This window comes from Gossypium hirsutum, chromosome A12 (genome assembly GCF_007990345.1).
Source record: "Gossypium hirsutum isolate 1008001.06 chromosome A12, Gossypium_hirsutum_v2.1, whole genome shotgun sequence".
Classification (NCBI taxonomy): Eukaryota; Viridiplantae; Streptophyta; class Magnoliopsida; order Malvales; family Malvaceae; genus Gossypium; species Gossypium hirsutum.
In genome coordinates, this window is record NC_053435.1 from 106040113 (window position 1) to 106067144 (window position 27032).

At 30.2% G+C, this 27032-nt stretch overlaps 4 protein-coding genes across 10 annotated transcripts; all 4 read right to left on the reverse strand.

Moving 5' to 3' along the window:
• Window positions 1-482: 482 nt before the first annotated feature.
• On the reverse strand, window positions 483-3847 carry LOC107929513 (granule-bound starch synthase 1, chloroplastic/amyloplastic). Its single transcript, XM_016860950.2, has 12 exons — window positions 3190-3847; window positions 3038-3118; window positions 2765-2953; window positions 2628-2691; window positions 2443-2543; window positions 2245-2354; window positions 1906-2149; window positions 1647-1823; window positions 1372-1563; window positions 1193-1279; window positions 980-1108; window positions 483-883 (listed from the first exon to the last, which is right to left on the reverse strand). The coding sequence occupies exons 1-12, from the start codon at window positions 3523-3525 to the stop codon at window positions 767-769; spliced, it is 1827 nt and encodes a 608-aa protein (XP_016716439.2). The 5' UTR covers window positions 3526-3847; the 3' UTR covers window positions 483-766.
• A 3162-nt stretch (window positions 3848-7009) lies between these two features.
• On the reverse strand, window positions 7010-9755 carry LOC107929515 (polyadenylate-binding protein-interacting protein 5). 6 transcript variants are annotated; one of them, XM_041083615.1, is made up of 4 exons: window positions 9350-9694; window positions 9149-9253; window positions 8170-8577; window positions 7010-7400 (listed from the first exon to the last, which is right to left on the reverse strand). In XM_041083615.1, exons 3-4 carry the CDS (start codon window positions 8554-8556, stop codon window positions 7236-7238), a joined length of 552 nt encoding a protein of 183 aa, XP_040939549.1. In that variant the 5' UTR covers window positions 8557-8577; window positions 9149-9253; window positions 9350-9694; the 3' UTR covers window positions 7010-7235. The 6 variants fall into 6 exon arrangements, with proteins under 6 accessions (XP_040939549.1, XP_016716444.2, XP_016716442.2 ...); XM_016860955.2 differs by having other exon boundaries at window positions 8170-8564; window positions 9149-9230; window positions 9350-9687; XM_016860953.2 differs by having other exon boundaries at window positions 9149-9230; window positions 9350-9683.
• Window positions 9756-11448: 1693 nt separating this feature from the next.
• Window positions 11449-12502, reverse strand: LOC121211171 (uncharacterized). Its single transcript, XM_041083618.1, has 2 exons — window positions 12139-12502; window positions 11449-11791 (listed from the first exon to the last, which is right to left on the reverse strand). The coding sequence occupies exons 1-2, from the start codon at window positions 12253-12255 to the stop codon at window positions 11681-11683; spliced, it is 228 nt and encodes a 75-aa protein (XP_040939552.1). The 5' UTR covers window positions 12256-12502; the 3' UTR covers window positions 11449-11680.
• A 5792-nt stretch (window positions 12503-18294) lies between these two features.
• LOC107929610 (beta-1,6-galactosyltransferase GALT31A) lies at window positions 18295-21457 on the reverse strand. 2 transcript variants are annotated; one of them, XM_016861098.2, is made up of 12 exons: window positions 21075-21448; window positions 20297-20393; window positions 20152-20213; window positions 19838-20049; window positions 19688-19751; window positions 19519-19591; window positions 19244-19364; window positions 19064-19151; window positions 18861-18986; window positions 18676-18785; window positions 18417-18585; window positions 18295-18334 (listed from the first exon to the last, which is right to left on the reverse strand). In XM_016861098.2, exons 1-11 carry the CDS (start codon window positions 21176-21178, stop codon window positions 18437-18439), a joined length of 1206 nt encoding a protein of 401 aa, XP_016716587.2. In that variant the 5' UTR covers window positions 21179-21448; the 3' UTR covers window positions 18295-18334; window positions 18417-18436. The 2 variants fall into 2 exon arrangements, with proteins under 2 accessions (XP_016716587.2, XP_016716586.2); XM_016861097.2 differs by having other exon boundaries at window positions 18295-18585; window positions 21075-21457.
• Window positions 21458-27032: the final 5575 nt, after the last annotated feature.

Sequence of the window (27032 nt, forward strand, 5' to 3'; positions counted from 1 at the left end):
AATAAATTTTCTTAGCAAAAAAAAAGTTTATAAATTTAATAACTACAATCCAAATCAGGATTAAAATTTGAAAAAATATAAAAACTCAAAAACCAAATTAAAATATAAGGTTTAAAACCACAATTTTCATGTAGAATAAGGACTAATAACAAAATTTTGACCTATAAAAGATATATATCTTTGCATAATATGTTTTTCTTACAAGTTGTTTTCAAGCTACTAAGTTATAAGTTTGAATCATTATTTATAAAATATTAAAAATTATATCTACATAATTATCTTAAATCATGTATATATAGATGAATTCCAATTTAAGTTTTGTGTATATAATTATACTAAATTAAAATTTAATACAACGAATTAAAATTTATTTATAAATTTAATATTTATCTCTATAAATAATAATTTGGCAAAATACAACTCATTTTATATAGGATCCAATCCAAATAAATAAAATTAAAGCACAATAAAAGTCTAATGGCACCACAAACGAACTAACTTTATTTGCTCTCAGACATATTCAGTGAAAATGGCTTCACCATTTTAGTCTTTGTGAAACTTTCACTAACACCCTGTTAGCTACTTAATATTATTTCTCTCTTTATACAAAAATCTCCCAACTTTTCACCCTCAACCATACCATTGAGTGCTTTATATCAGTCAATGCTAATGGCACCCCAAAACTTGACGCAGCTACTGGTTTGCATTTGCTTGCTTTAAGAACAATTCGATATCGAAACATTTTATTTAGACTCCGAAGGGCAGTTCATGGGGTGGCAACGTTTTCCTTGGCAAGTGGAGCAATCTCCTCACCTTCGTTACCGGGTTCACTGCCAGCAACCTCCAGGCTCAACAACAACTTCTCCCACAGCTTTGATGGTCCCTGCATTGATCAACAAATTTCCCATTGTGTTCATTCTTCCTAAAGCTACAAATGCGGGTTAGTGTGAGGTTCTTACGTGTTCGGCAAGGAACTAACCTTCCATGAAAGGTCTTGTGCCATACAGTTTCGGATCATTTCGTTCATGGTTGGAGTGCCATATGTTGCAAGAGCTTTCTTGACAGTCTTTGCCACCTTATCCAAATCACTTGGATCCACTGCATCACACTGCAACGCAATATCCCATAGAGATTAATGGCCCTTCTCATAAGGCTTGCCACAAAAGTAATACTTTTTTTTTTAAATACTTACTTCAACATTGAAAGCTCCCATTTGAAACCCTGTGAATCCTTCCTTGACGGTGTCGACGAGTCCACCAGTTGAGGCAACTATTGGCACCTGTACCACAGAGCAAATAGTGTGTATGAGGTTTATAGATTCACTGCTTATGCAAATCCTTGAAACCGAATCAGTTGGTCAAAATCATTTACGGTTCCATATCGCATAGCGTGCAACTGGATCAGACCGCACGGTTCGAATCGGCTGGGGATCAAAATGAAATCAGAACCAGCAATTATCTTATGAGCCAATGGGACATTGAAATTGGCTATTCCTCTAGCTTTGTCAGGGTATTGTGTCTCTAAATTCTCAATCTGTTCCTCCATGGCCTTTTTGCCAGTTCCCTGAAAGAAAAGATGTCACTGTTGATACCGTACTCATCGAGGCAACAGTAACAACTGCTTCAACATTAAAATTTGACACTAACAAGGATTACAATCTGACAATTTTCTCCGATGAATCTTGGGATCGCTTCTGCCAAAACATCTGAACCTTTCTGCTCTTCTAACCTACCGATGAAGCCAACCACTGGAACGTTCCTGTCACAATGCAAGCCCATTTCTGCTTGAAGAGTTTCCTTTAGTATAGGCTTTGCATCCATTACCTGCAATGAAAACTTATTATGGAACATGACTTTTAATACTCCACAAACAATAGATGAACTGGAAGTAATTCAAAGCACATACAGTTGAAGCATCATATTGGACATTGATGTGTTGGTCAGTGGCAGGGTTCCACTCTTGAACATCCATGCCATTCACAATGCCGGTGATGCCGGTTTTACGGATGATGTTATCAAGTTCAACGCCTTTATCTTCACCTGATATAAGCTCCTGGGCGTAGTATGGGCTTACAGTCAAGACCTTATCTGATTCTAGAATTCCAGCCTTCATCCAATTAATTTTCCTTCCCTTGATAGGCTTGGGATACCTAACGACCAAAACGATATCCAGCATAGATTTCCATGCAAGTGCAACAAGAAAAAAAAAAAAGAATATACATGAGAAGCATCAATGGTTTCGTACCCATCGAAGAAGTCAAACGAACTCTTGAACCGATCAGGCAGATTAAGAACAGAGAAATCCGAAAACGGAAATCTTCCCTGATAGGCTATGTTGTGGATGCAAAATGCAACCTGCCCATATTTTATCAAACACAAGGTAAAGTTTCAAGCTTTTCTGCATGATGAATCAAACAAAGGCCATCAAGGCATCAAACCATACCTTGGCATTCATGTAGATGTCCCTTGACTGGTACATGCTTTTCAAATAACATGGTAGAAGACCAGTGTGCCAATCATTGGCAATAAAAATAACATCTTCCCCTGCAGCAGATGGTAAAACCCTAAACTCTTAACTTTTATTAAACAAGTGTTGAAAAACTTACAGAGGGAGAGAGTCCTCCATACCATATGGTCCTGAGAAATATCTGTTGGTATTTAAATTCAGAACCTTGGGTGCTTCCAGAGCAGCCTGCAAACAGTGAAAACAGTGACATTACTGTGATAAAATCATAAACTACAGTTAAACATTGTACAATTTCTACCTGGCATAACAAGCTAAACCGCAATTGATTGTCTTTGTAGTCCACACCTGCATTAGGGCCATAGATTTTTGATCCAGTTTTGCCCCAAACCTTCTCGAGGAACATTGGGTGATCAACAAACACACGATCAACTCCACGTTTGTAACAATGGAAGAATCGAACGGTCTCGAATTTGTCACCAACTTTTACCTGCAAATTAAGAGCTGATCCTGAAGAATATAATCCAAAGATGGTTCACTTTAGTTGAATTTAACAGAATAAAATAAACCTTACTTCAACTAATACACTGGTGTCCCATGCATCCATGTACTGATCATATCGAGGAGACACTGTCATAACACGATGTCCATTGGCCTTCACAAATGTTCAACACAGGCATTTATTAGTATCCCATCAAAATTAAGCTAAAACCATACAATACTTACCGCCATTGCAGGCGGAAGTCCACCAAGGACGTCGCCAAGTCCACCAGTTTTGCTCCATGGACCACACTCAGCTCCCACAAACACTAAGTTCAACCCTTTGCCACAAATAATTTTTCCCCAAGGCCTGGGGTTTTCCTGTTTCACAGCTTGTCGGGCAACAGCCTTTGCATTGGTTCTCATCTGCAACCTGTCTAGCATGTTCAAAAACCTTAGACCATTGTGAGTAATAGCAGCTTGGTTCTTCATGCAAATCAAATTGGCGGCCTTAGTGTCTGCTCCATGGCTGTTGACTTGACAAACTGTAGAAACAAGGTGTGAGGCTGTCACTGTGGCCATTGCAAGAAGCTGAGACCAAAATGAAGATGATAATGAAAGTAAAAACAATTTTAACCCCCAAAATCCAAAACAACACAACTTGATTCAAAAACAAAAGAAGAACCAAGCATTATAAATTTTTTATATGGCATTAAAAACGTAACAAACTAGTTCGAAAATGTCTCGAAAGACAAAAAATATTAGAATAGTATAGGATGATCAAAGAAGCAGAAACATATGCAAGTGGTTCACTGAATCTCTCAAAATCAGTTAAAAGAAAAGAAAATCTGAAGTCAGGGGTCACTTCAGATTTCACGCCGAGGATCAGCTAATTTGGACTGATTGCACCACTGACCCTTACAAAAAGGCGTGGCATTACGAGAACAGTTGAGCCACCTTCAACAGTCCAAGTGCATCATCAACATCAGCTTCTTAAATGAATATGTTGCAAAAATTTGCCATTCTTCCATCTTAAAAGGGTCCAAAAGAGTTTCTTCTTAAATGAAAATGTTGGTTTCGCCGAGATTTTTTAAGTTTAGTACTTGGCATATAATTTTGTTTAATTAATTAATTGGTGGTGTTGAAGGAACCCATGGGAATGCCATCATAATCTATGTAATGTACTCGAGTTATGCACTGCAGGATGCCAACTTATTTGTGTGCTTTTTAGTGAACACCAATTCAATAATAATAAATTAAAAAAAAAACAAATTTTGAAATAAATATAATTTGCTTTTAGGTCCTTTTAGATTCCGTGAATAAAACAAAAAATCTTTCACTCCATCCACACGAATGAAACGAAATAATATATTAATATAACAAAATCAATAATATATTAAATAATCTTACATCCAAATAATTATAATCAAAATTAATTGTCACAAAACATGACTAAATTAATAAGCATAACATATTTAAACCTAAGTAAAAATAAATTTTAACTTGATCACACATATTGTAACTTAAATCAAAATAAATATAGACTAAGAAGAAACACATTGTTTACAAAGTATATAATTTAAGTCACAAAAACTGGAAGACCACAACTTTACTATTAAGTTAAAGCTTAATCAATAAAAATATAGTTTATATATATATAATGTCTATTTCTATTTATAAATCTATAAAAAATTGCACTTAAACACGTTTAAATTTATTATAACAGTATCGACTGATCTTGAATGAAAAAACAAATAAATTGTATTTATAATGTTGAAGGTTTCGTAGAATAATATTATTGGGCATGAAATAGAGATTCTAGACCCACTGCAAATATCAGTATATATCTCATCACATAATTAGTTCTCAAATAATGACGACCATCTTTATCAAATGGACTACCATGTTTTACCTAACCCTAAATAAATAAATAAATAAAAGGAGTAACATTTAGTTGTTTGTTGGTTTCACATCTCTTTCCGATGCCAATGGCTTTTACCTAATTACTAAATATGTTTTATATATAAATCATAGCTAATGGCTTATGTTAGTTTTCACCATAAAACAAACTGTCCCCAAAATGGTTTAAAATTTGTGCCTTTGCACTAAAGAGAAGAAACCATGTGTCTTAAAAAATAAAGTACCGTGGAGGTTGAATTATAAGGTATTCATAAATATGGGTTAATATTAATAAAGAAGATGACGGTAAGAAAAATGAATCAACATTAGATCTTGTTCATAGGAATGGAGAGATAAATTACAACAGTACTATTTTGTGAAACATCAAAAGAATAATTACTAGTAATTAAGAAATTAATCTTAAACACGTATTTCGTGAAGGAAATTCACTAAAAAATAATACATTTTATATTTTGAAACCGGGTCTTACTATCTTTTTATATCTACCTGATACATTTCTTCAAATTCCACGTAATGATTTTGTAATGGTTAAAATGATTGTAATTTAAATATTAATGGTTAACGAAAAGCCTATCACGGGTATATTCTTAATGTCATTTCAGAATATCTCTTTGTCACGTGCCACCTGCCCAGCACTTGAATTTATTGTATCTTGCTATTATTGGCTATTGAGTATATTTTGATTATTTTATGTATGTTGTGTGAGTGTGTATATATATATAAAATTTTTATTCCCCTCTATTTTAATTTTGTGCAAATTGATTTCTTTAAAATAATAGAATAATTTTATTTGTGTTAATTTTAAAAACGAGTTATGATATTTAATTTTTTATCAATTTATTCTATTTTTTGTTAATATAATAATAAATTCAACTTTTGAAGTTTTGTTATTGTTGATTTTGATTCTAAAATTTTTAACAAAATTAATCTTCATTAGATATTAATAAATTTAGAATTAAAATTAAATTGATAAAATTTATAAATGTGAGGACTAAATTTATTAAATTTCTTTAAAAATTAGAACTAATTTGGTAAGATATGTAAATAATGAAAGCTATTATACCAATAAAAATATTATAAATTAATAAAAGATATAAATATAATGATAAAAACTAAATTAATATGATTTTATTAATAGGAACCAATTTACTAATATTTGAAATTCGAAAGGGTGCATTCAAATTCACACTGCTCTTCAATTCTAGGGTGCATTTGGTTCGCTGTATTGGATTAGAGGTGTATTGGATTAGAGCTGTATTGGATTAGAGGTGTAATAGGAAATCAACTGTTTGGTTGAATGTAATGGAATAGAGGCGTAATAGTAATCTTGTGTTTGGTTGAATGGAATAGATGTGTAATAACATAATGGAAAAAACTAAAATGACTAGAATACCCTTAGCATAAATTTGTTTTGGTAAATGATTATTGTTATTATTATTTAAATTTTAATAAGATTATTATTATCAATAATAAATAATTTAATCACATTTAAAAATAATTATTTTTAAATATATTTTAATTAAAATATATAATTTAATAAAATTCTTAATAATTAGCAGAAATTTGTTTTGGTAAATTATTATTGTTATTGTTATTGTTATTTAAATTTTAATAAGATTATTAATATCAATAATAAATATTTTAATCATATTTAAACATAATTATTATTAAATATATTATAATTAAAATATATAATTTAATAAAATTCTTAATAATTAATATTCTTATATTAAGAGATCTCCAAACGCTATGAAAATATCTCAATCCAAGAATGTTTGATCCTATCCAAAAAGTCGTTGCAAGTCGACTGATTTTCCAAATTTGAAAATTGATAGATTCGGTGAATAAAATTTAATAAATTTCACCTCATTTGTGCATATATCACAAACTATGTAAAAAGATCAATTGTTAACAATAAAAATAATCAGACAATTACATGTAATGTACCACGTGTATCTCATGCCGACATATAAAGACCGGTTTTAACTATAAAAATGGATGAAATTTTAACAAAAAGATTAGTTTGCTCTTTGATCTTACGTACACGAACTAATTTGCCCATTCTTTTAGTAGAAAGCAAAATACAATTTTACTTCTAATATAAGTTATTATATTATATAGAGAAAATGAACCCCCAGCAAAGGCATAAACAAAACAAATACTCTTCCATCGCCAAACAAATGTAGAAAAAGTTGAGCGACCAAACAAATGTTACAGCATACAACTACACATCCAATGTTAAACCCTTCAAGTGTTAAAAGCAAAGTACTACATTTCTCAACCTTGAAGAAGAACCCTACTTGTGTACACTTCTTATCCACTGAGAGATACAACTAAAACTAGAAACACTGAAACCCCTTTGATTATGTCAGTCAGGAGGTAACAGCTGATTCTGTAGAGCCTGATGAAGACGCGCCGGTTTCACCTGCCACATTCTTCAGTTTAAGAGTACCACAGTTCGCTGAAGAGATAGATTCAGAGATATCACCGATATCCAATGTGTTGGGAAGAGTGTCAGAGGACTCAACAGTGTACATCTAACAAAGAGAACTATCCAATGTACATGAATACCAAAATAAGGGCAAAAAGGTGCATTTTTTAATCCCAACCATAAACTAATTCAAGAATCAAAATCACAAATACTCCAGAAATCACTTCCAATGAAACCAAAGAAAGAACTTGCCGTACAATGAGTAAACAAGAAGCAAGCAGCATGAGGAAAACATCCTATCCCCAATATTCAAATTAGCATACATTATTAATGGCATTATAGAATAGGTAAATTTCCAAACAAATTTATATGAACAAGATAACACTACACAACCCTCAGTTATAATATATTCAACTGAAAGTGAGGTGAATAAAAACAATAAAAGCATCTGAAGGTATACGATCCATAAGAACAAAATATGTGGGGAAATCATTGACATAAATCAATGTATAAAATCATATGAAAGTTCAAAAGGTGGGAGACAAAAATAGGTGGAAAAATCTCTATCATTTGCACAGAGAGGATTAAAACAAATGAAGAAAAACCATGGTTATGCTGAAATAGGCCTGAATGCAGACTAACATCCTTAACTCTTTGATGTCATACAGTTAAAAACAAGTGAAATATGTTACCCACAACATCAGAAAATTATTCATAAATTCAATTACTTCACTACTAGCACTTTCATAGAGGGACACTTGGAAATCTGCAGGATGGAACAGCAAGAGGAGCTAATAATATAGAAAACGAATCCAGCAAGACCACTCAGACAATCAAGTTATATAAATTATAAAATAAAGATAGGCAAAATTTACCTCAAGTTGGTTCAGCATGTCAATAGTGGCTTCTAAGTCTCCATTATTAGCCATGTAGACATCCAGAACAGAGTCATTGGACAAACCGGAGAACATCATGCGAAGATACTCCAAATCCATGTCGAATTCCTCATCCATAATCTGCTCGCCATTCATTTCACCCTGATTTTGCATCAAAGAACCATGACCAGGGTCGCTTTTCAGTGCAACCAGGTGGTTTCCAATGCCAGGGATTGCAGATTCAAGTGAAGAATTGCTACGTGAGGAAGGATCAAACCAAGCAGACTCATTTCCAGCCTTAATATCTTTAGCTATGGAACCCTCCCTTTTGGCAAGTGGTATGTATGATGCTGCACAGGGATTCAACGAAGAAACCTCTGGCTTCATTCTCTTTGCTGGAGAAGAATACTAATCATTTTAGCCCCCCATAACATAAAAACACAAATTAAATTAGATTACTAGGCAAAATCCTTCATTTTTTAAAAGAACAATCCAGAAAAATGAAAATCTAATAGCAAAAACAACATACTGAACGAAAATGAATATGAGCAAGTCTAATCCTAACAAGATAAAAACACACATAGAAAAAGAAAAAAATGATTGTAAATTGGAATAAACTGTGACTTTTCTTGCATTGATAGGATCATTCTGGATTTCTGTTTAACATGCAACTAAGCATCGAAAACCTGTCACGCAATTAGAACAAAATAAACTCCATGTACACAAGTTGCTGTTCTTCAAACAATCATAACAATAATCATCTAATAACGAAGTAGATAACTCAATTATTCAAAAAGAATTAAGAAGTGGAAAATTACCAATCACAAGGTGGAAAAATTATTGGAATGTTTTAAATTGAATTTTATCAAGAAAGTAAGGAAAATTCCCTTTAAACTTTCAGGTCTTTGATTCCATGAGGGCCGTAAAGATCAACCAATGAGAAAACAACCAAAATCAAAGATTAGTAAGAAATTTTTACCGAAAATTAAAGCAAAAACTCCAGCAAAAGAGAAGAAGAAACAAAAGATTCCGTGTTTCGATGAAGTTTATATGATCAGGCCCTGAAAGTGCAATGAAGAAGACACTAACAAGACAGCCATTAAAACTCAGTACAGAGAGAAGAAGAGAGTTAGAACAATTACAGGATAATTGAGAGCAAAAGAGAGTTAGAAACCTTTACCTTTCAGTAGCAGTAACCTGGAAACCCATCAATTGAGAGCAATCGAAGGAGTGACACAGAGAAAAAGAAAAGAAAAAGGTCGACTGGTTGAGAAGGCAAAACGAAAGAGTGACTGGTTGTAAAGAAAAAGAAAAGAAGAGGTTGAGAGACAGAGGAAGAGGCGAAGGAATGGGGAAGCCAATCGGGAGGCAAAGGTAGAACGAAGGTAGAACGAAGGAAGAGGCGACGGAATGGGGAAGCCAATTGGGAGGGTAAAACAGGGAGGGATTTGGATGCAGCACCTAATCTGAGCAAAAGGGCTGTATTACAAATCGATGGTTTTCACCGATTAGATCTGTATTGTATTACACGAGTATTAGAAGCACATTCAACCAAACGAAGGACTAAAGATGTATTAGGTGGAGCCCACCGATTAGGGGTGTATTGGCATAGCCAATACACCTAACCAAACATAGTTTTAATGTTTGGTCCGTGATGCTTTTATGATTTTTATTATTATTTTGCTTTATTAACTATTTTTCTACTTTTTCTTTAAAAACAAAATAAACCCCACTAAACAATAAAGAAAATTACCGAAATGAATGGTTGATTCAATGTTACGTGGCAGTTGTGGAATGAAGCAAGAATTGCAAACATTGGTGGTTTTGTCCCTACGTTTCAATTGAAGTTATCGATTGACGTTCATAAATGAAAGTAGGGTGATTCTTGCAAATGATTGAAAAGAAAAGAATATGCTATTTTATGATTTTAACTTCTTTTTTATATTATAAATGTTTTAATTTATAATGTATAGCTTTTTAAAATTATTTATTTCGACTTTGCCACTTTGATATACGTTTTCAATTTTAAAAATAGATCAACAATAACAATTATAATTCATCCAACCATGTATAATTTTTACCAAAAATATATTTAATAATATGTTATGTAATATCATATAGAAATCCTAAACGCACATCCTCAAATTTAAAAGCATTTTTTCTCCTTGGTTTGTTTCTACTCTTGTTACGTTTTTATGTAATGAATTATGATTTTAATTAAATGTGATTATCAAGAAAATTATTTACAACCTTTAATATATATTGAAAGGTATTGTTTAAAATATTAAAAAAAATTATTGTTTGAATCATTAAATATTTTTAATGATAATTTATAAATGTATTCTTATTAATAAAAATAATATTTATATATTTAATTTTTATTATAAACTTTATTAAAAACAAATATTTGGATTAAATATTTAATAATAAATTTCAATTGATAGTTTTTTAAATTATTTTTATTTTTAATTTTAATTGAAAGTAAAATTATTTCAAATTTATCTTACATGTATTTTTTAAATATAATAATATATATAAAATCATGGATATATATAACTTGTTTTGGAATAAATAAATAAAATACTTGAAATCATGTTTTGTTTTAGCTAAAATCTAACCCATAGAAATATAAAAAAATAGTTAATTGCTCTGAACAAAACTACAAATAATTACATTATAAGAATATAAAACTGTAGGCGATCTAACATACAATTTATATATAACTCAAATGGAACAATTCTATTTATAATTTGCAAAAAAAAAAATATTCCATGAAAAATACAAGTGCTAACTTAAATTTATAACTGAAAATAATACATATTTGCAAAGAATCCCAATAAAAATAACAGAAAAAATCAAGTAATAAAAAAAGGGTAATAACTACTACTTTTTTATATTTATTAATAAACTAATACCCTAAAGCAAAATATATACTATGTTTCATTTTGTCTTGAAAAATTCCATTATAAAAAGTAAATTTCTCTTTGTGAAAAAATTACTCATCATAAAAAGTTAAATTTCAAATAAATTAAATAAAATTTCACATACCAAACATAATCATTTTTCAACTAATTACAATTTCAAAAACGTAAGTATTTACCATTATACCAAACGCTACTATTGCAGATACGAATACAAATTACAAAGTCGACAACTCATAATTTTAATGTGTAACCTTTAGATTTATTACCGTTATTAATTCCATTATAAACTAAAAAGCTGAATTTTGATTATAAAATAATTTATTAAAAAAATACAGGAAATCAATAGGCCCTAAGGTATTGGAAATTCTAATATCGACATCAAAATTAATCACAATTCACAAAGGGTACGAAAACGACATGAAGTTATAAAACAAAACCACAAAACGGCACTCTAATATCCCACATCATATTTCAAATATATAACAATTAAATTGAGAATAATTTTTTGGGGATGGGTTAGCGCGACTTTTCGAAAAATGAAAAACGGAACGAAAGTACGGCGTTTTTTTGTGTGTCTAATCTCTCTTTTATCTGTGAGCTGTGACCAACGTCTCTATGAACCTTAAGCCATCAAACCGTGGCGCGAATTTCTCCCTTTCTGACGCCGTACGATTCCTCGACGAACTGTTCTGAGACTCCTACATAATCAATTGTTCCATGTTAAGATCAAGAACTAAATATTTAATTTAAAATTAAAGTAAATGAATCATGCTCCTAAAGTGAAATTAAATGAGCAAATCTAGATCCAGAAGCAAGGCACTCGAATTAATAGATTTAAGCAGCCAAAGTTTCCCAGTAATATATCTACAAAATTAAAGAAAAAAGAAATTTGAACAAAAACTAGAAAAGAAAAATCACGCATTAGACATTGGAAACGGGAATCAGTAAAATATGTAGTAAATTTGAAACGAGAAGAAGCATTTAGGCCAAATTTCTAATTTCTGAATGAAAAAAATGCTCTAATTAAAAGGGGGGGGGAATAAACCTGGTTGGAGGAGGTTGGAGAAAAAGAAACATGTTGGACTCCCGCGGATGAAGACGAAGTGAGAGCCACCGTAGACGCAACGAGCACGGTCGCAACAAGAGGTCCAGATCCCTTCATTTTCCCGATTCTTTTCTATATCTGCGATCGAAACTCAGATAAAGAGTTGTTTTTTTGGAAGCTCCGATGACGAATGGGTGAAATCCGACGAACTTCGCCGGTTCCCGACCACCTGCTTTCCCTTTTTTTTCTCTTCCCTTTTGTGAATTCATATTAACTTTCTTTAAGAACTGAGGCCCTTTATATTTTTCTGAAATTGCCACAACGTCCCAGCTTCTTCGATTAACGGAATTTAATTTTACTCTTAGGTCCGATATTATTTTCTTTTTTTTAAAAAAAGAAAAAGAAAAATCAAAATTGTGTAGCTTGCTCTGCCACGTCGAGTATACGGCACCCTCAAATCTTCTTAACCAATAGGGAAGGAGCGCGTGTACTTAATATTGCCAGCTTGGCATGCGGAAAGTGACGGCAGCCATTGGATGATATAAAAAGGACGGTGGCCTATACGTCTTTCCTAGTCTACCTTTGCTTTAAATTTTAATTAATTTATATTTATAAAAGAGAGGTGCGTTGATTGTAGAGAAAGGTACTGGAATCGAGCAGGCTCGTGTTTTTGAAAATAGGTGGTTGTTGTTTGCTTAAGCTCGATACCGTCCGTGTCTGACTCAGTCAGTCAGTGAGTCAGTCAGTCCATCCCCTCTCACCCCTGCCTAGTGCTCCGTGTAGACCGCTCCTTTAATTAACTATGATTTTTATTGGATATCTTTATGGTTAAATTCTTCTATTAGTCCCTGTACTTTTCAATTATTGTGTATTTAGTCCTTATACTTTTATTTGATCGATTTTAATCTTGTACTTTTTGAATTTATCAATTTTAGTCCCTGTACTTTTCAAAATTTTAAATTTTAGTCCTAACCCAAATAGTAGAAATTAAATATGTTTGGTTAAATTTAATTACTAGTCTTGTAGTATTCATACAGTTGTAGATTTAATCTATTTTCTCCAATTGAATCATTCTAAGTTCCTATACATTTCTAAATTTGAAATTTCAGTCTTAAAATAAATACAATTTATTAATCCATTAGTTGGATTTTTAATGAGTAATATAGAGAAATAATTTAATATATGTCAATTTAAAAAATAGCAAATAAAGATAAATCACAACAATTAATATTTCTCGTCAATTGTAAATCATTTCGATTGATACATCAAGCCCTCAATATTTTATATATTCATCTTAATTTTAAAAGAATAATCTAGAAAAATATATAATAGACAAAAAAAAAAGTGTAAACTTTGAAAATATATTAATATTAAATTAAAAGAAATTAAATTATTCTAAATTTTTTAAACGAAATAAAAAAAATTAGAAAATTTATTTTTCCTTTTAAAATAATCATATTGCGATCCGGTCAAATATTACTGCCTCAAAAATGCAATTATTGTAAGCTAAAAATATTTGTAGAAAGGCCAGGTTTGGATCATATATATCCATATTTGAATAAGAATTTCTGTTTACTTATTATTCTAATTCATTATTTTTACGCATTCATATTGGCATCAAAAAGTCAATTAGTACCGCCTTTTAATATTCCAACAGTTGCGGTTGAAAGGATGGTCTCCGCGGCGTGCCTTGATTCTGCACGGAATATGGACCAATTGACATGTTGTATATGGACTTACAAATATTCAAATTCATTAGCCAAGAACTTTGGCCGTATGAGATTATATTGTAATAATTGCGATGGCGCTTTCTAAGTATCTTCCTTGAAGGAGTCACCATCGTTTCTTAATTATTATTATAATAATAATATCAAGTAATCAAATTTTAGAGGTTTAATTTTAATTTAATCATCTAAGATTTGGCTTAGAATATATGATGATCTTACAACTATAATATGCGGTCTCCATATATTTCTTACTTTAGTTGTTTATTGTTTTAAGGGTAAATTATACTATTAATTACTAAATTATGGATAATTTTTTTATATCACTTAATTAAAAAAATTATAATTTAGTTATTAAATTATTTAAAATTTTTTATTTAAATAATTGGGTTGTTAAGTTTTTTTTTTTAAATTTCGTCAACGAGCTTCAAACGATAATTTGATGATCTTATTAATTGGTACTTGAGTTTGACACTTTTTTTTAATATGGTATATATGTTATTTTTTGGTCAATGTGGTACTTGTATTTGACAAAAGTTATATATTTTGGTACTCAAAGTAACTATGTTAACCCTTTAGTGTTTGGTTCGGGTTTTAGGTTTAGTTTGATGAAAATTAATGGGTTTGAATTTTTCATGATTTTGTTATTTGTCAATATATTTACTTTTGCATTTAATTTGCCAAGTATAATTCGATAGACAAAGGCGAATCTAGAGGGGGACTGGCATGGCCCCTGACCCCCCTAAAATGAGAAATTGTTGTTTAGGCCTTCTAAAATTTTTTAAAATTTTAAATTAATAAAGGTAAAATTACACTTTTGCTCCCTAAAACTATGAAAATTTAATTTAATCTTTTAAAAATTATAAAGATATAGACTATAAAAAATTAAAAATTCATTCGGCCCCCCTAAAAAATTGTTTTGACTTTGCCCTTGTCAATAGATATGATTTATTTCGGGTTTTATGGTTAATTTAATGAAAGTTAATTGCTAATGTTATTAGTTCATTATGAATTGTCATCAAATTAACTCTAAAACCTGAATTAACCACTAAAAAATAACATTATTATCTTTAAATATCTAAATATATAACTTTTATCAAATACATATATAACGTTAAAAAAACACAAATGTTACATTAAAAAGAATGAGAAACTCAAGTTTAGCATAAACAAATGTAAATATTTATATATATAAACGATTTTATTTATTTTCATATAAAATATTGTTGTATTCTAAAAGTAGGAAATTAAAGGATAGATATTAGATTCTAAGATGTCACGTGACCTATATACATTTAAGACATCGTGCATCTATCATATAACTTTTAAGACATTATTCTTGGCACACAGTTTTTGAGATTAAAAGTTGTTTCTCTATGCTAAAAGTCAAAATATTCGCATTTATTTATTTCAAGTTATATTTTAGTTATTTATATTTAAAATATTATATTTTAGTTATTTACGTTATTATTTTGTTATAAAATGGTCACTTTGCCGTTAAGATATGTTATCTCCCAAATGACAGTCCCACATGACAGTTAAAATAAATTTTAAATGCCAACATGAATGTCTAACCATGTAAATTAATTGATTTTTTAATCAAATAAATTTAATTAATTAAATTTTCTAAATTAATTACAAGAAAATATTAATTTAGTTTTCCGAAATAATAAATACTAATGCATCAAATTAATCTTTCAATTGGAAAATAAAAATCATTGATCTCCACTTTCTTTTAGTTTTCGTTTCCATTTTGAATGAAAAAGCCATCCATTTTCATAGTCATCTTTGTTGAATCGAAATAATAGAAATCAAATTGAGTGCTCCATCAATCGGTTGTATTTTTTATTCAAAATGGAAGAACAAAGGATCGATTCAATGAAGGGTCCAAGCATGAATTACAATAAAAAATAATTTTTTTATTCTTTACCTGAATTTTGGATTCAGATATTATGTTTTTTATTTTTTATTTTTTGCAAAAAGGTGATCCATCTTTTTATTTTATATGCGACAGATGAAAAGGATATGTTTCATATTTGTTTATTTGTGTATTGTGGGCAACCACAATAGCACACATGTATAGATATTGGTGCATGCATTTCTTATTCTTCTTCTATGTCGTTTTGCTATTCTCTTCTCTTTTTTTATGGTAACAAAAAAACTCAACTAATACTTCTTTTTAAACCGAAAAATTTTGAGTTTTCGGGTAAAATTTTGTATTCTATTTTTATTAAAAAAAATTAACTTTTCTTATCCCAGCTGGACATCCACATTGGTATTTAAAATTCATTTTAACTGTCACGTCGGACTATTGTTTGGTGGATAACAGATCTTAACGGTAAAGTGATCATTTCGTAACAAAACGATACCTTAAGTGACTAAAACGTAATAATTCAAACATAAGTAACTAAAATGTAAGCTGAGACAAACAAAAGTGACTATTTTAAAATTTACCTATTAAGTAATGTTAAATGGGTGAAATATTAGGGTTTTTGTTGGGTTTGACAAATCAAATTAAGAGAAGGTGCAAGTTTGACTTTACAATGAATTGATTTTATTATCCTCAGACGTATAAAATTAACCCTAATTTGTGCTAATTATTTCGCAAAAGAATCTAAACAAAACTTGAGATCACCAATTAGATTAAGATAAAATCAGAGAGATATTTATTCGTACCTTTATAGTGCAGCGGTCAAAAAAGAATATGGTTTTGCTTTAATTAATGAAATTAGCACCGTAGAATTTGGGACCATACACTAATCAAAGAAATGAAAAATACTTTCTCAACAATATTTAAAAAAAAATTCTTAAATACAGAAATTCTTTAAACAAAATTTAGTGGCATTGAACCCTATGTGATGGCTTGATGGTTAAGGGTGTTTATCGCCCCAGGTGTAACTTGAGTTCAAGTCGCACTAATCGCGTTTGTTATTCGATCTTTATCTTATTATTATAATTCACCAAAAATAACTATTGGTGGCATTAGATTAATTAAAAGTTCCATAAAGGGCTAAAAAATTCTTATTTTAATTAATGAAAGTTGAGAGGTGTGCATTGAAAAGTTGAATATAGAAAGACCTTTACAGCAAAAAGATAATTTAGGCGAAGATGAAAGGGGTTGAAAGGGTCCCTTAAGTACCTTCATTTTGACAATTAAGATTTGATGGCTCAATTTTTTTATATATATATATTTTTAAACTTTTACTATTTGTGCAATATTTATTTTGGAATTATAAATTTAGTGTTTAAACCTCATTTTCATTAATTAATATTATTTTAATTTTTCTATTTTTAATTAATCAAATAATTTTTATTTTTTTTTACATATGCAACTATATGTTTATATATTTGGATTCGTTGGATAAATCTAATAATTTTGTTAAAAAAAATCTAAAAACAATCTATAATATTTTTTTCAGTTGTTGTTAATATTGATATTAAATAAATCAATCTTTCTAAGAAAAAAATTGGAACTATTTAATTCGTATTCATTTTGAAAGTGAGTAAATAAAAACAATTAATTGCAACAATTAATGCTTTCCGTCAATTGTACATAACATTTATTGATATGCGAACAAATTAAGTTCTTAATATTTATATATTCTTTAATTTAGTTCTAATTCTAAAAAAATACTATCTAAAAAATGTATAAAATTTAAAGCTCTTATCACACACCCGGTTGACACAAATTACAACCATGTTATCCCCATCTTCTACTCCTTATATTGTATAAAAAGAAAGAATATACAAAAAAAAATTATCTTCAAATTATATAAATACATAAATAGACATAATGTATAAACTTTGAAGGTTAAATTTATTATTATACCAAAATAAAATATGTAAAATTGTCAAAAATAATTAATGTTGTGATTAATTATAGTTAGATGCTTATTTTCGGATTATCCACTTTTACTTGTTGATTAATTTTCCTTTTTACCTAAAAGTTTTTCAAAATAGATTTTTTTAGGCAAGGATTTTAATTCCTAACATAATTTCAAGGGTTAATTTTTTTTTCTTAAAAATTTACCTAATGGAGAATGATCTAGAATTCATTATAAAGTTTCAAGCTTGAAGCTTTGGAAAACTGTACATGTCGGTTCCCTCCTAATTGTGAATTTGGTGATCCATCAGCATCAAACGGTCCTCTCAAAGGGCTCACAAATTTTGAGAGATGAGTTATCTTATCAAAGATGTAACCATGAACCCATGAACTACGAACTATCCGTGCCATATGGCGACTTCTAATAACCCTTTCTGGGCCCGACCAAGCAACAGCTTCAAATGACAAGCCGATATCAGTCCACCACTCGTAGCTGGTAAGGATAACATTGTAGCATATACCAGGATGTGCTGTTTAAATAGTTCTCGTCTAACCTTCTAATGCTTCAAACAGTGTAAAACAATGGGAAACCGCTTTCGGAGAATGATAAATGAGAATATGTGCGTTAATTAATTTAATCCTGTACCAACTGTCCCGGAGACAATATGATAGGCAAAAATCAGGGCAGATGGTGCTTTGATTGATGCAACATACACAAACATATTACTAACCAGGTTAGTGACAGTGTGTTTTAGAAGCTTGTATGCCATATGGCATCGTCGCCCTCCCCGCATCGCTGATGCACTTCCTGCATCCTCTCCACGGACTTGCAAATGCCACTGCAGCTCCAATCAAAAGATGCACCACATGGATTCCCTGCTTGAGCTTTCCACTCGCAATCTATTGAACAAATGTAAGACATTGTCATGAAAAGATCGTTTCAATGCACAACTAAAATCTGGCACACTACCATGAAGATTCAACCCTTACCCAAGAGAGTACCACAGCAGAGGCTTCGTTCGTCAATATGCTCAACATCAAGACCAATAAACCAAGAACCTAAAGAGACATCTTCGTTTGCATATCTATGAAGTATGTGCCTATAAAGAAAACAAACATATAGTTAAAAAAACATCATGTAATAGAATAGCATACCAAAAAAAAAAAAAAATTACCGATTGACGGAGATGTAGGTTGCCAAGTCTTTGGACACTGCGTATATTTGTCCGGTTGCATGCCTAAAGTATTTGTTTCCCTCCTCACCAAATTTCCAATATTCTGGCTCATGGTATTTGACCCCTCTATAGAGGTAAGCACGGTTAGATGAAAAGAAGCAAATACACAATTAAAAAAAAAACTAAAAATATTTAATCCTTACTTCTGTGCTAGAACAGGTCCAGATTTCATGCAACCGATATAAACACGGGGTTTTGATCTGTGACGGGCCAATGTAGAACCCACCATACCTGTAGTATAGTCCATATCAATATGGTAACCCTGTTACAGGTCTGTTCAAGAAAAAAATGTTGTACTGAAAACTTAGAGCCGGATCACTAACCCAGATTTACATGTACATCATCGTCAACTTTAATATAAAAGTCTGCATCCCACTTAGCAACAGCTGTGGAAAAGTATATTTGGGTTTTCGATGATAATTCATGGTAACCTTCTATGTGATTCTGCCCAAACAAAATAAAAGATGAGAATCCGTGTAAGCTTCTAAATTCTTTAAAATTATAAATATTGAGCTCTTCACTTTGTCATGCTTTTGTACACTAAGATTGGAGAAAATAATTCATGAACTTGCTCCAATGGAAGAAAGCATGAGCATACCAGGCGCAGAAAATCCTTGTATTGCTCCTCTTCAGCTTCAATCCCTCGATCCAAAATACCACCCGGGGTTGCACTGAGAACCGAATGTACATGTTCAATAAGAATATCATTCAAGAAAGCTAAGTAGCACATAAAAGTTGAATGCTTCGAATTGTCCATTTGAACTTACCTGTGTCCTATGACAAATCGCATTATAATTCCCTTCTCTTTCTCCAACCTCTTTAATTCCTCCCCTGAGAACAATAAACCTCAAAAAATAAATAATTGACTAGATCCCGGCGAGTGTCTAATAGAATGCCAAAACAGTACTGAATCAAACCTTGAGGCATCCAAGTTTCCCTGATCGAGTCCCTTCTTTTCCTACTGCTGAATGCTGTTATAATTCCCATAACAAAGAAAAGTTTCGGGCGTTCCTTCAAGTTCTCGATTCCAGGTCTTGTAACCATCGGAGATCCTTCATTACTATCTCCCTTGGCAGCTCTAGCAGCAGCTAGCTGGACCTCCAATGAGGAGATTGTTTTGTCTAATGTCCTGAAAGTATGTATTGTGCGAACACTCTTTTTAAGTTCTAAACAAATTTTAGACACCAAAGGCTAACTTGGGGAAATTAGTCTAAAAGACATAGAAACTTACATAATTACATCATGAGTTTGTGAAACTCGAGAAAGAATATCACCTGCCTCGACAGAAGTATCCTGTTGTAAATAAAACATAATCTCATCAAGATTATTTGTATGCTATATAAGCTTTATGACAACTTTATATTCTATGAACTTGCCTTATCACAATTAACCAAGGGATGAACTTCCTTTCTCCCATGTGTCTGTACAGAAGAAGCCTCATTGATTTTGACAGGATCGGAACTAGTCCACAATCTGTAGAAAAATGAAAAACCCCATGCACCACTAGTCAATGCACACTTACATATAATACTACCACTCAAAAAATAGGCAACAACATACAGAAAGACCCTTTTTACATAAAGTGATAACTCATAGATGCATTAACATCAGATGACTATTTAATGGCCGTGTTTATAGGCGATGTCCCGACTTCCCCTAAACAGTTTTTTTTTTTCGTTTTCAGGGATCTCTTGCACTTAGCTGCTACCAGCTTATAGCTTTTGATACAGAGCATAAAATCAACTTCCAAAAAACCAGCTTTTAAGTACAAAGTACAAATTCCTCATACATCACAAGTTATAAAACCAAATTCAATGAGATTAATCTCTTTTCCCACAGTCATGCATTACTAAATCTGCTACTAGAAAAGAACCAGCATACCAAGTAAGACCCCCCCCGGGGGGCCCAAATCCTGGACACTGATAGATCTAGCAAACCTAAGACCTAAATCTATTCATACAGAGGCATTTTGCTTGACACCTTTGCAACAAATTAACAAGATCCTTCAATGTAAAACATAAAGGAGCAAAAACAGCAGAGAAATGAAACAATAGTTAAAGCTTCTAATTTTATTTTTCAAAGCTTAAACTTTGTCATTCAAAACAAGATCTCGATCATTCAAATTCCACTAAGAGAGAGAAAAAAGAACAGAACCTGTTGATAACAAGCACACCCAAGAAGAAGCTAGCAATGCAAAAGAAAGAAACCCATCTGGTAGAAACTCCATTGGCAGTCTTGTGAGCTCTACTCAAACCCATTGCAGAAAAAAAAACCCTAAAGAGCTTCAGCCTTAAGGAAGCTTCCTCTTTTTTCTTCCTTTTTTTCTCAGAACTTTTTCAGTGTCAGAGACAAGAACCCATCAAGAGATAAAAAGAGAAAATCCTTAACAGCAACAGGTAATAACGACAAAACATTCATGGAACCAAAACATATAGGAATTCAATTGGATTTATGTTCATATTTGGCAGCAATGGAGATGTAATATCAGCTGGCTTCTAAATCATGTTATTTGTTAAGCTTATATTATATGCTCCCCCCTTTCATTGTTTTTAATAATAAATATTTTTTAAAAAGTCACGACAACTCTTTAACTTCCTACAATACCCTTTCATTCCCTTTCCTCTCGTCTTTTTCAAGCCCTTTTTTTTTTCCATTTTAGATAATTATCCACTAATATTTTTATTTAAGTTCAAATTATCGACAAAACCTTCGAAATCAAATTTCTTTTTTTTTTCATTTAAATTTGTTGGTTACTGAATATTATTCCCAGGTGCCAATAACTTTCTTCAACCTGTATTTTAAAAATTCTCAGCTAAAAATTGTGGATCAGCTTTGACAATTTTGCATTTAAATGTTGATAACTGCAAAACCTTCAAATACTGGTTCAGGTATACCCACCCAAATATAGCAAATTTGCTTGTTGCAATCAATTTTTATTGGAAGCAATATCCGGTAAAATTACATCTTTAGTCTCTCTTAATTTTAATATTGATAAATTACTCCATTTTAAAAAAATTCGAAACAATTTAATCTTCGTTAATTTTACATAATTTTAATTGATATGTTAACAAATTTGGTCCTAAAAAATTTACATATTCTATATTTATATATATATTCTTCAATCTAAAGTTTTTTATATTCTATTTTTTAATTTGTTTTAGATATTTTAATTTTTTTATATTTTTCAAATCATTTTTTAGAATCATGACCAAATTGATAAAATATATAAATATTAAAGATTTAATTTCATATTATATCAATCAAAGTTATATACAATTTACTGTAAATATTAGTCGTCGTAATTAATTATCCTTAATTGCTTATATTTAAAATTAACAGATTAAATTACTTCTATTTGAAAGGGACTAATTTCTCTATATTTAAATTGTGAGGGATAGAAGAGATGTTTTAACCAGCAATATTCAAATGCAATTTTATTTTTTTTATTGTGGGGACTTTGGTTAGCCAATCACATACTTTATTTAATTCCCGTAAACTAAACTAATTGACGATGTTAATTTAAATTTTAGTGGCTCGATGTATTCGTCCACTAATGTTCCCATGTGAAAAAACAATATCAAAATTTTGGGTTTTATTCTAACAAGCAATCAACGAAGAAAAATATATTTAGTTATTGTATTTGTAATCATATGACGATTATTAGTTGATGTTTACGTTTTAATATATTATTAATTTTGTTAATGTCAAATCGATTAATTAATATTTTTATTTAATAATATTTTTAAAAATATATTAATTGTTTAAAATAATGATTGTGAATGTTATAAAGTTTTCTTTAGTAGAAGGTATTTAATTCTGTTAAAAAAAAAATAGGATACGGAAGAACAGAGGGATAGTTTGGTCCAAACAAGACAAAAGTGAAACTTGGTTGCCTTACTGTAGCATAACTTTATTGGAAAAATTCAAGACAAAACATGTTATAATAGGTCCAACTTTTTTGTTTCAGAATTTAGAGTAGGTTTAATAATTATTTAATTATTTTTTATTCAATTATTAAATTATTAACAAAAAAAATTTAGTAGCTTTAAAAATTAGCATAATAACAACTTTAAGCCTTAACATCTATATATTGCGTCAATTCAATCTTGATTCTAAAAAATTAATTTTAACATTTATACATTGTGTAATATAGTACTTGTTTTTATAGTTTTACTTTTATTTGTAACATAAGTAGTTAATTTAAAAAAAATAAAAAGATAAAAATTATTATATTAAATTTTTAGGTGTTTTTATTTTTTATATATTTTCGACCAAATATAATTTTTACTTTTTTTAAAAAAAAAATTTAAGTGATAGAGTCATAAAGTAAAGTAAAGTAAAATTGAAAAAAAAAGACCAACTATATAATGTATAAATAGAGGATTAAAGTTGCTATTTTTTCAATTTTAAAAGTTAATCTTTTTGTAAACCATTTAATGGAGAAATTATTGTATAGGTCCTTCCCACCTCCTAATCTATGGGGCTATGGGCCCCACATCATTTATTTTCCATATGAGATTTGCACATAAACATAATTTTTCAAAATAACCAATTGAATTACTTTTTTTTTTATTCATGGTCGTCACCATCATCAACCAAATGCAGAAACTATTTCTAAAAAACAGTATAACCTGGAGTTCATGAAAAAAAAAAAATAGAACAACTTTTATGAAAACAATGGAGAAACCCAGAACTAAAGTTTTAATAGAAATGAAATCCAAAAGGAAGCTTTTTTTTACATGATCTCATAAAAAAAAAAGTGAATTTTGATTTCTTGGATTTAAAATTGAAAAATGAAAAAAATCTTGTATAGCGACATAGAGAAATCCAAACGGACCTAAATTCTTTTTACATTATCTGAAATGTCGACTCTTAGGGAGTTTACTTTTCAATTTTTTTTCTCCATTGTTGAGTTTGATTCTTGATCATACAAAAATGGTTGTTTTTGTTTGGGTTTTTTTATTTTATTTTATTATCTTTATCAAAATTTTCCTATCTTGATCCAAGAGCTTTGACATTTTTTTGTCAAATATTTTTTTTAAAAAATACATACAATTATTACCTTTCGTTTGGATTTGTTTTTATAAAAAGCTAGGATTTTTACTAATACTTTTAGCCGAGTTTCAATAAAAAATCCATTTTTTCATGAACAGCAAAATGGTGTTATTCACCATTTGCTTGAATGATATTCAAAAATGGTTTCTCCATTTAGTTGGCAATGGATGCAATATATATTTATTGCAATCAGGTATTTTGAGGGGAAAAAAAAGTTAATTGGAGTTTATATTCTTTTGTAAATATGGCATGGAAAAAATAAATGATGTGGATTAATTTTATTAATTAGGGCTCATGTTTTTACATGGTTGAGAAGTTTTATACAATAAATTTTTCATTTAACGATTCATAGGAAAAGGAAATTGAATAATTAAATGATTATTTTGTAATTTTTTATAGTTGAGTAACCAGAAAAAAGACTTATCAATAGTTAAGTGATAATTTATCCAATGTTTATTTTAGTCTAATTTAGACATAATATTATAAAATAAAAAATATATAATATTTAAAGAATGTTTAAATTCAAATATGTAACTTAGGTTATATAATTAATATTTTAAAAAATAAAATCCATTAATGAGAAAAAAAATTAAGACAACAAGTAGACTGATGATACAGACAAACTAAAACTCGAGCCAACAAGCTCACTTGATACATCTGAACCTATCATCCGCACTCTCCAACCACATTACCTTTAGTCACAGACAAAATATTCTCATTAAAAGAAACAATGGGAAAGTCATCTCATTTCATGTGGTTTGCATATAACAAAGTTGCTCGAGCTAAGGAATAAGCCTCCTTATTGGTATATTGACGAGTCCAATAGAAGGACAGGCACTAAAACAAATTCTTCATCATTAAACAATCACGTAAAAACACACTTAGTTCAGAAAAATTAGATGATGGGCGTAACAGAGCCGAAATTATAAGCAAGCAATTTGACTCAACTATAACATTATTGAAGATGAAATATTTTAACAATGACAAGGCTTCCCTAATGGAAAAAGCTTTAGCAATGGAAGGACTAAGACAAGCATAAATTAAAACCAAAAAAACTTCTAAGCACACAACCCTTAAAGTCTCGAACTACAGTCGCATACCCTGTAACCCCCTCTTGCTCGAAACAGGCTGAACCAACATTACATTTTTGTAGGCCACTGTATAATAACGTCGATAATGGTGGTAGAACAATCTCAAAGCAATAAGAAGAGAAAAATAAGAGCACTTTGACTACATCTATTTAAGGGTTGAAAAACCTTGTTCTAATCAAAGTCAAATAAAAGAAGTATAATTCTATATGGACTCAACTTATGCGGTATGATCCGTATTGCGGAGGCTTCGCCCACGTACTCACAATCGCAACCCCAGTCCTCTTCAACAAGCATTGGGATTCAAGTCACATAATCCCTAACAACCACCTTCCAAAGGTGCCCAACCAGCCCTTCCCCAACCACAAGTTACTCCATCCCAGTCACCACTTGCATCAACTGTGATAAACTCCCCTATTAATTACCACCAACGGGTCCAAAAAGCATCAGCAACCCAAACGATTGATGTCGCGACCACATCTTCCCCTTTTCAAACAAAATAATTACGACTAGATTATATCATCCAACATAACACCAATATACGTTATAGATACTCAGGAGTTGCCAAGTCAGGAAACTTGCAAAATATGTCAGTCGTTATTGACTGATCGAATGAAAAACCAGCAGCACTCCAAACAACTTGCGCATTGGAAAAAGTAGCAAAACATGATCCATACTCTCGACTTCACTACATCAGCTACATTAGAGAGATAGTGAAATACCCTTCTCATTCAAACGAACCACTGTTAGTAAAAATCACCTCAGACAACTCTCAACAAAGTCCTTAACCTTTAAAGGAATCTCACACCGTCATAGCTTTGCCCGTTCTCATCCAATAATAGCCGATCCAAACACATTAAGAGCAACACAATATGTCGACGTCGCACTATGTTATGATATGAAATATATAAATTTAAATCATAATCGACATCTTTATTTTCACTAGTCTTTATTATTAGCATGATGTGATGCTATTATATTTTGGTATTAACAAATATTTGACTTAAATTACAATACAAATGTAATAAAATGATTTATAGCAACTCATTATTGATATTATGATATGTGATATATAAAATTAATTTATTAATATTTAGTACATTGATAGTGTATTTTTTTATTCCATAAATAATTAAAAAATTATCATATATATTTTAATATATTTTTATAGGATACCTGTCAACTTTCTAACTCTATTTGTAAAGTCTAAAAACTCCATTAAAATGTATCAAATAATTTCTCAAATTTAAAATACTTTTTTAAGTAATTAATATAAATTATTTATAAAATTTAATTAAAATATTTAAATCATATTCAAAATTTATAGTTAGAAAAATTTATAATGTTTTTAACTTTTTTTATTAAACTTGAGAAATTATTTCTTTAACCTAAACTTTACTTTAATTGATATGAATTATTTTTAAATTTAATTTGAGTGGATTTATAAATTAATTTTATTATTTAAAAAAAGTTTAAAATTACTTTTATTAAATGAATATTCAAACTGAGCTAATTTGTAACCCAGAGTAGAAAGGCTAAAAGAAAAAAAAAGTAAAGGGACATTATGGTCCATTATAGACAGCGTGACAACTCCAGAACAAGGGCGGTGGCACTGAACATGCGCCTCTCCCGCATGAAAAAAATAAAAAATAAACAGCGAAATTTTAGACGACAAGACGTGATCAAATCTAATCATTTAAGGGGTTCAATTTTTTCTTTTCTTTTTTTCTCAATTAATTGGTTCAATGAATCAATATTCGTGCTAAATAATATTGTAACACAGGATGTTTTGCCTCACTGGCTTTCTCTTCTTTTTTTTTTCGGTCGAGCCTCACTGTCTTACTTTATTACTTTCTGAAAATTATTATTATCCCCATATATATTAAAAACATCTGTTCTCACTTTACATTGCCTTAATTTAATTTTTAATAGTTTTTATACAAAATAAAATGTTAATTTTATACAATAA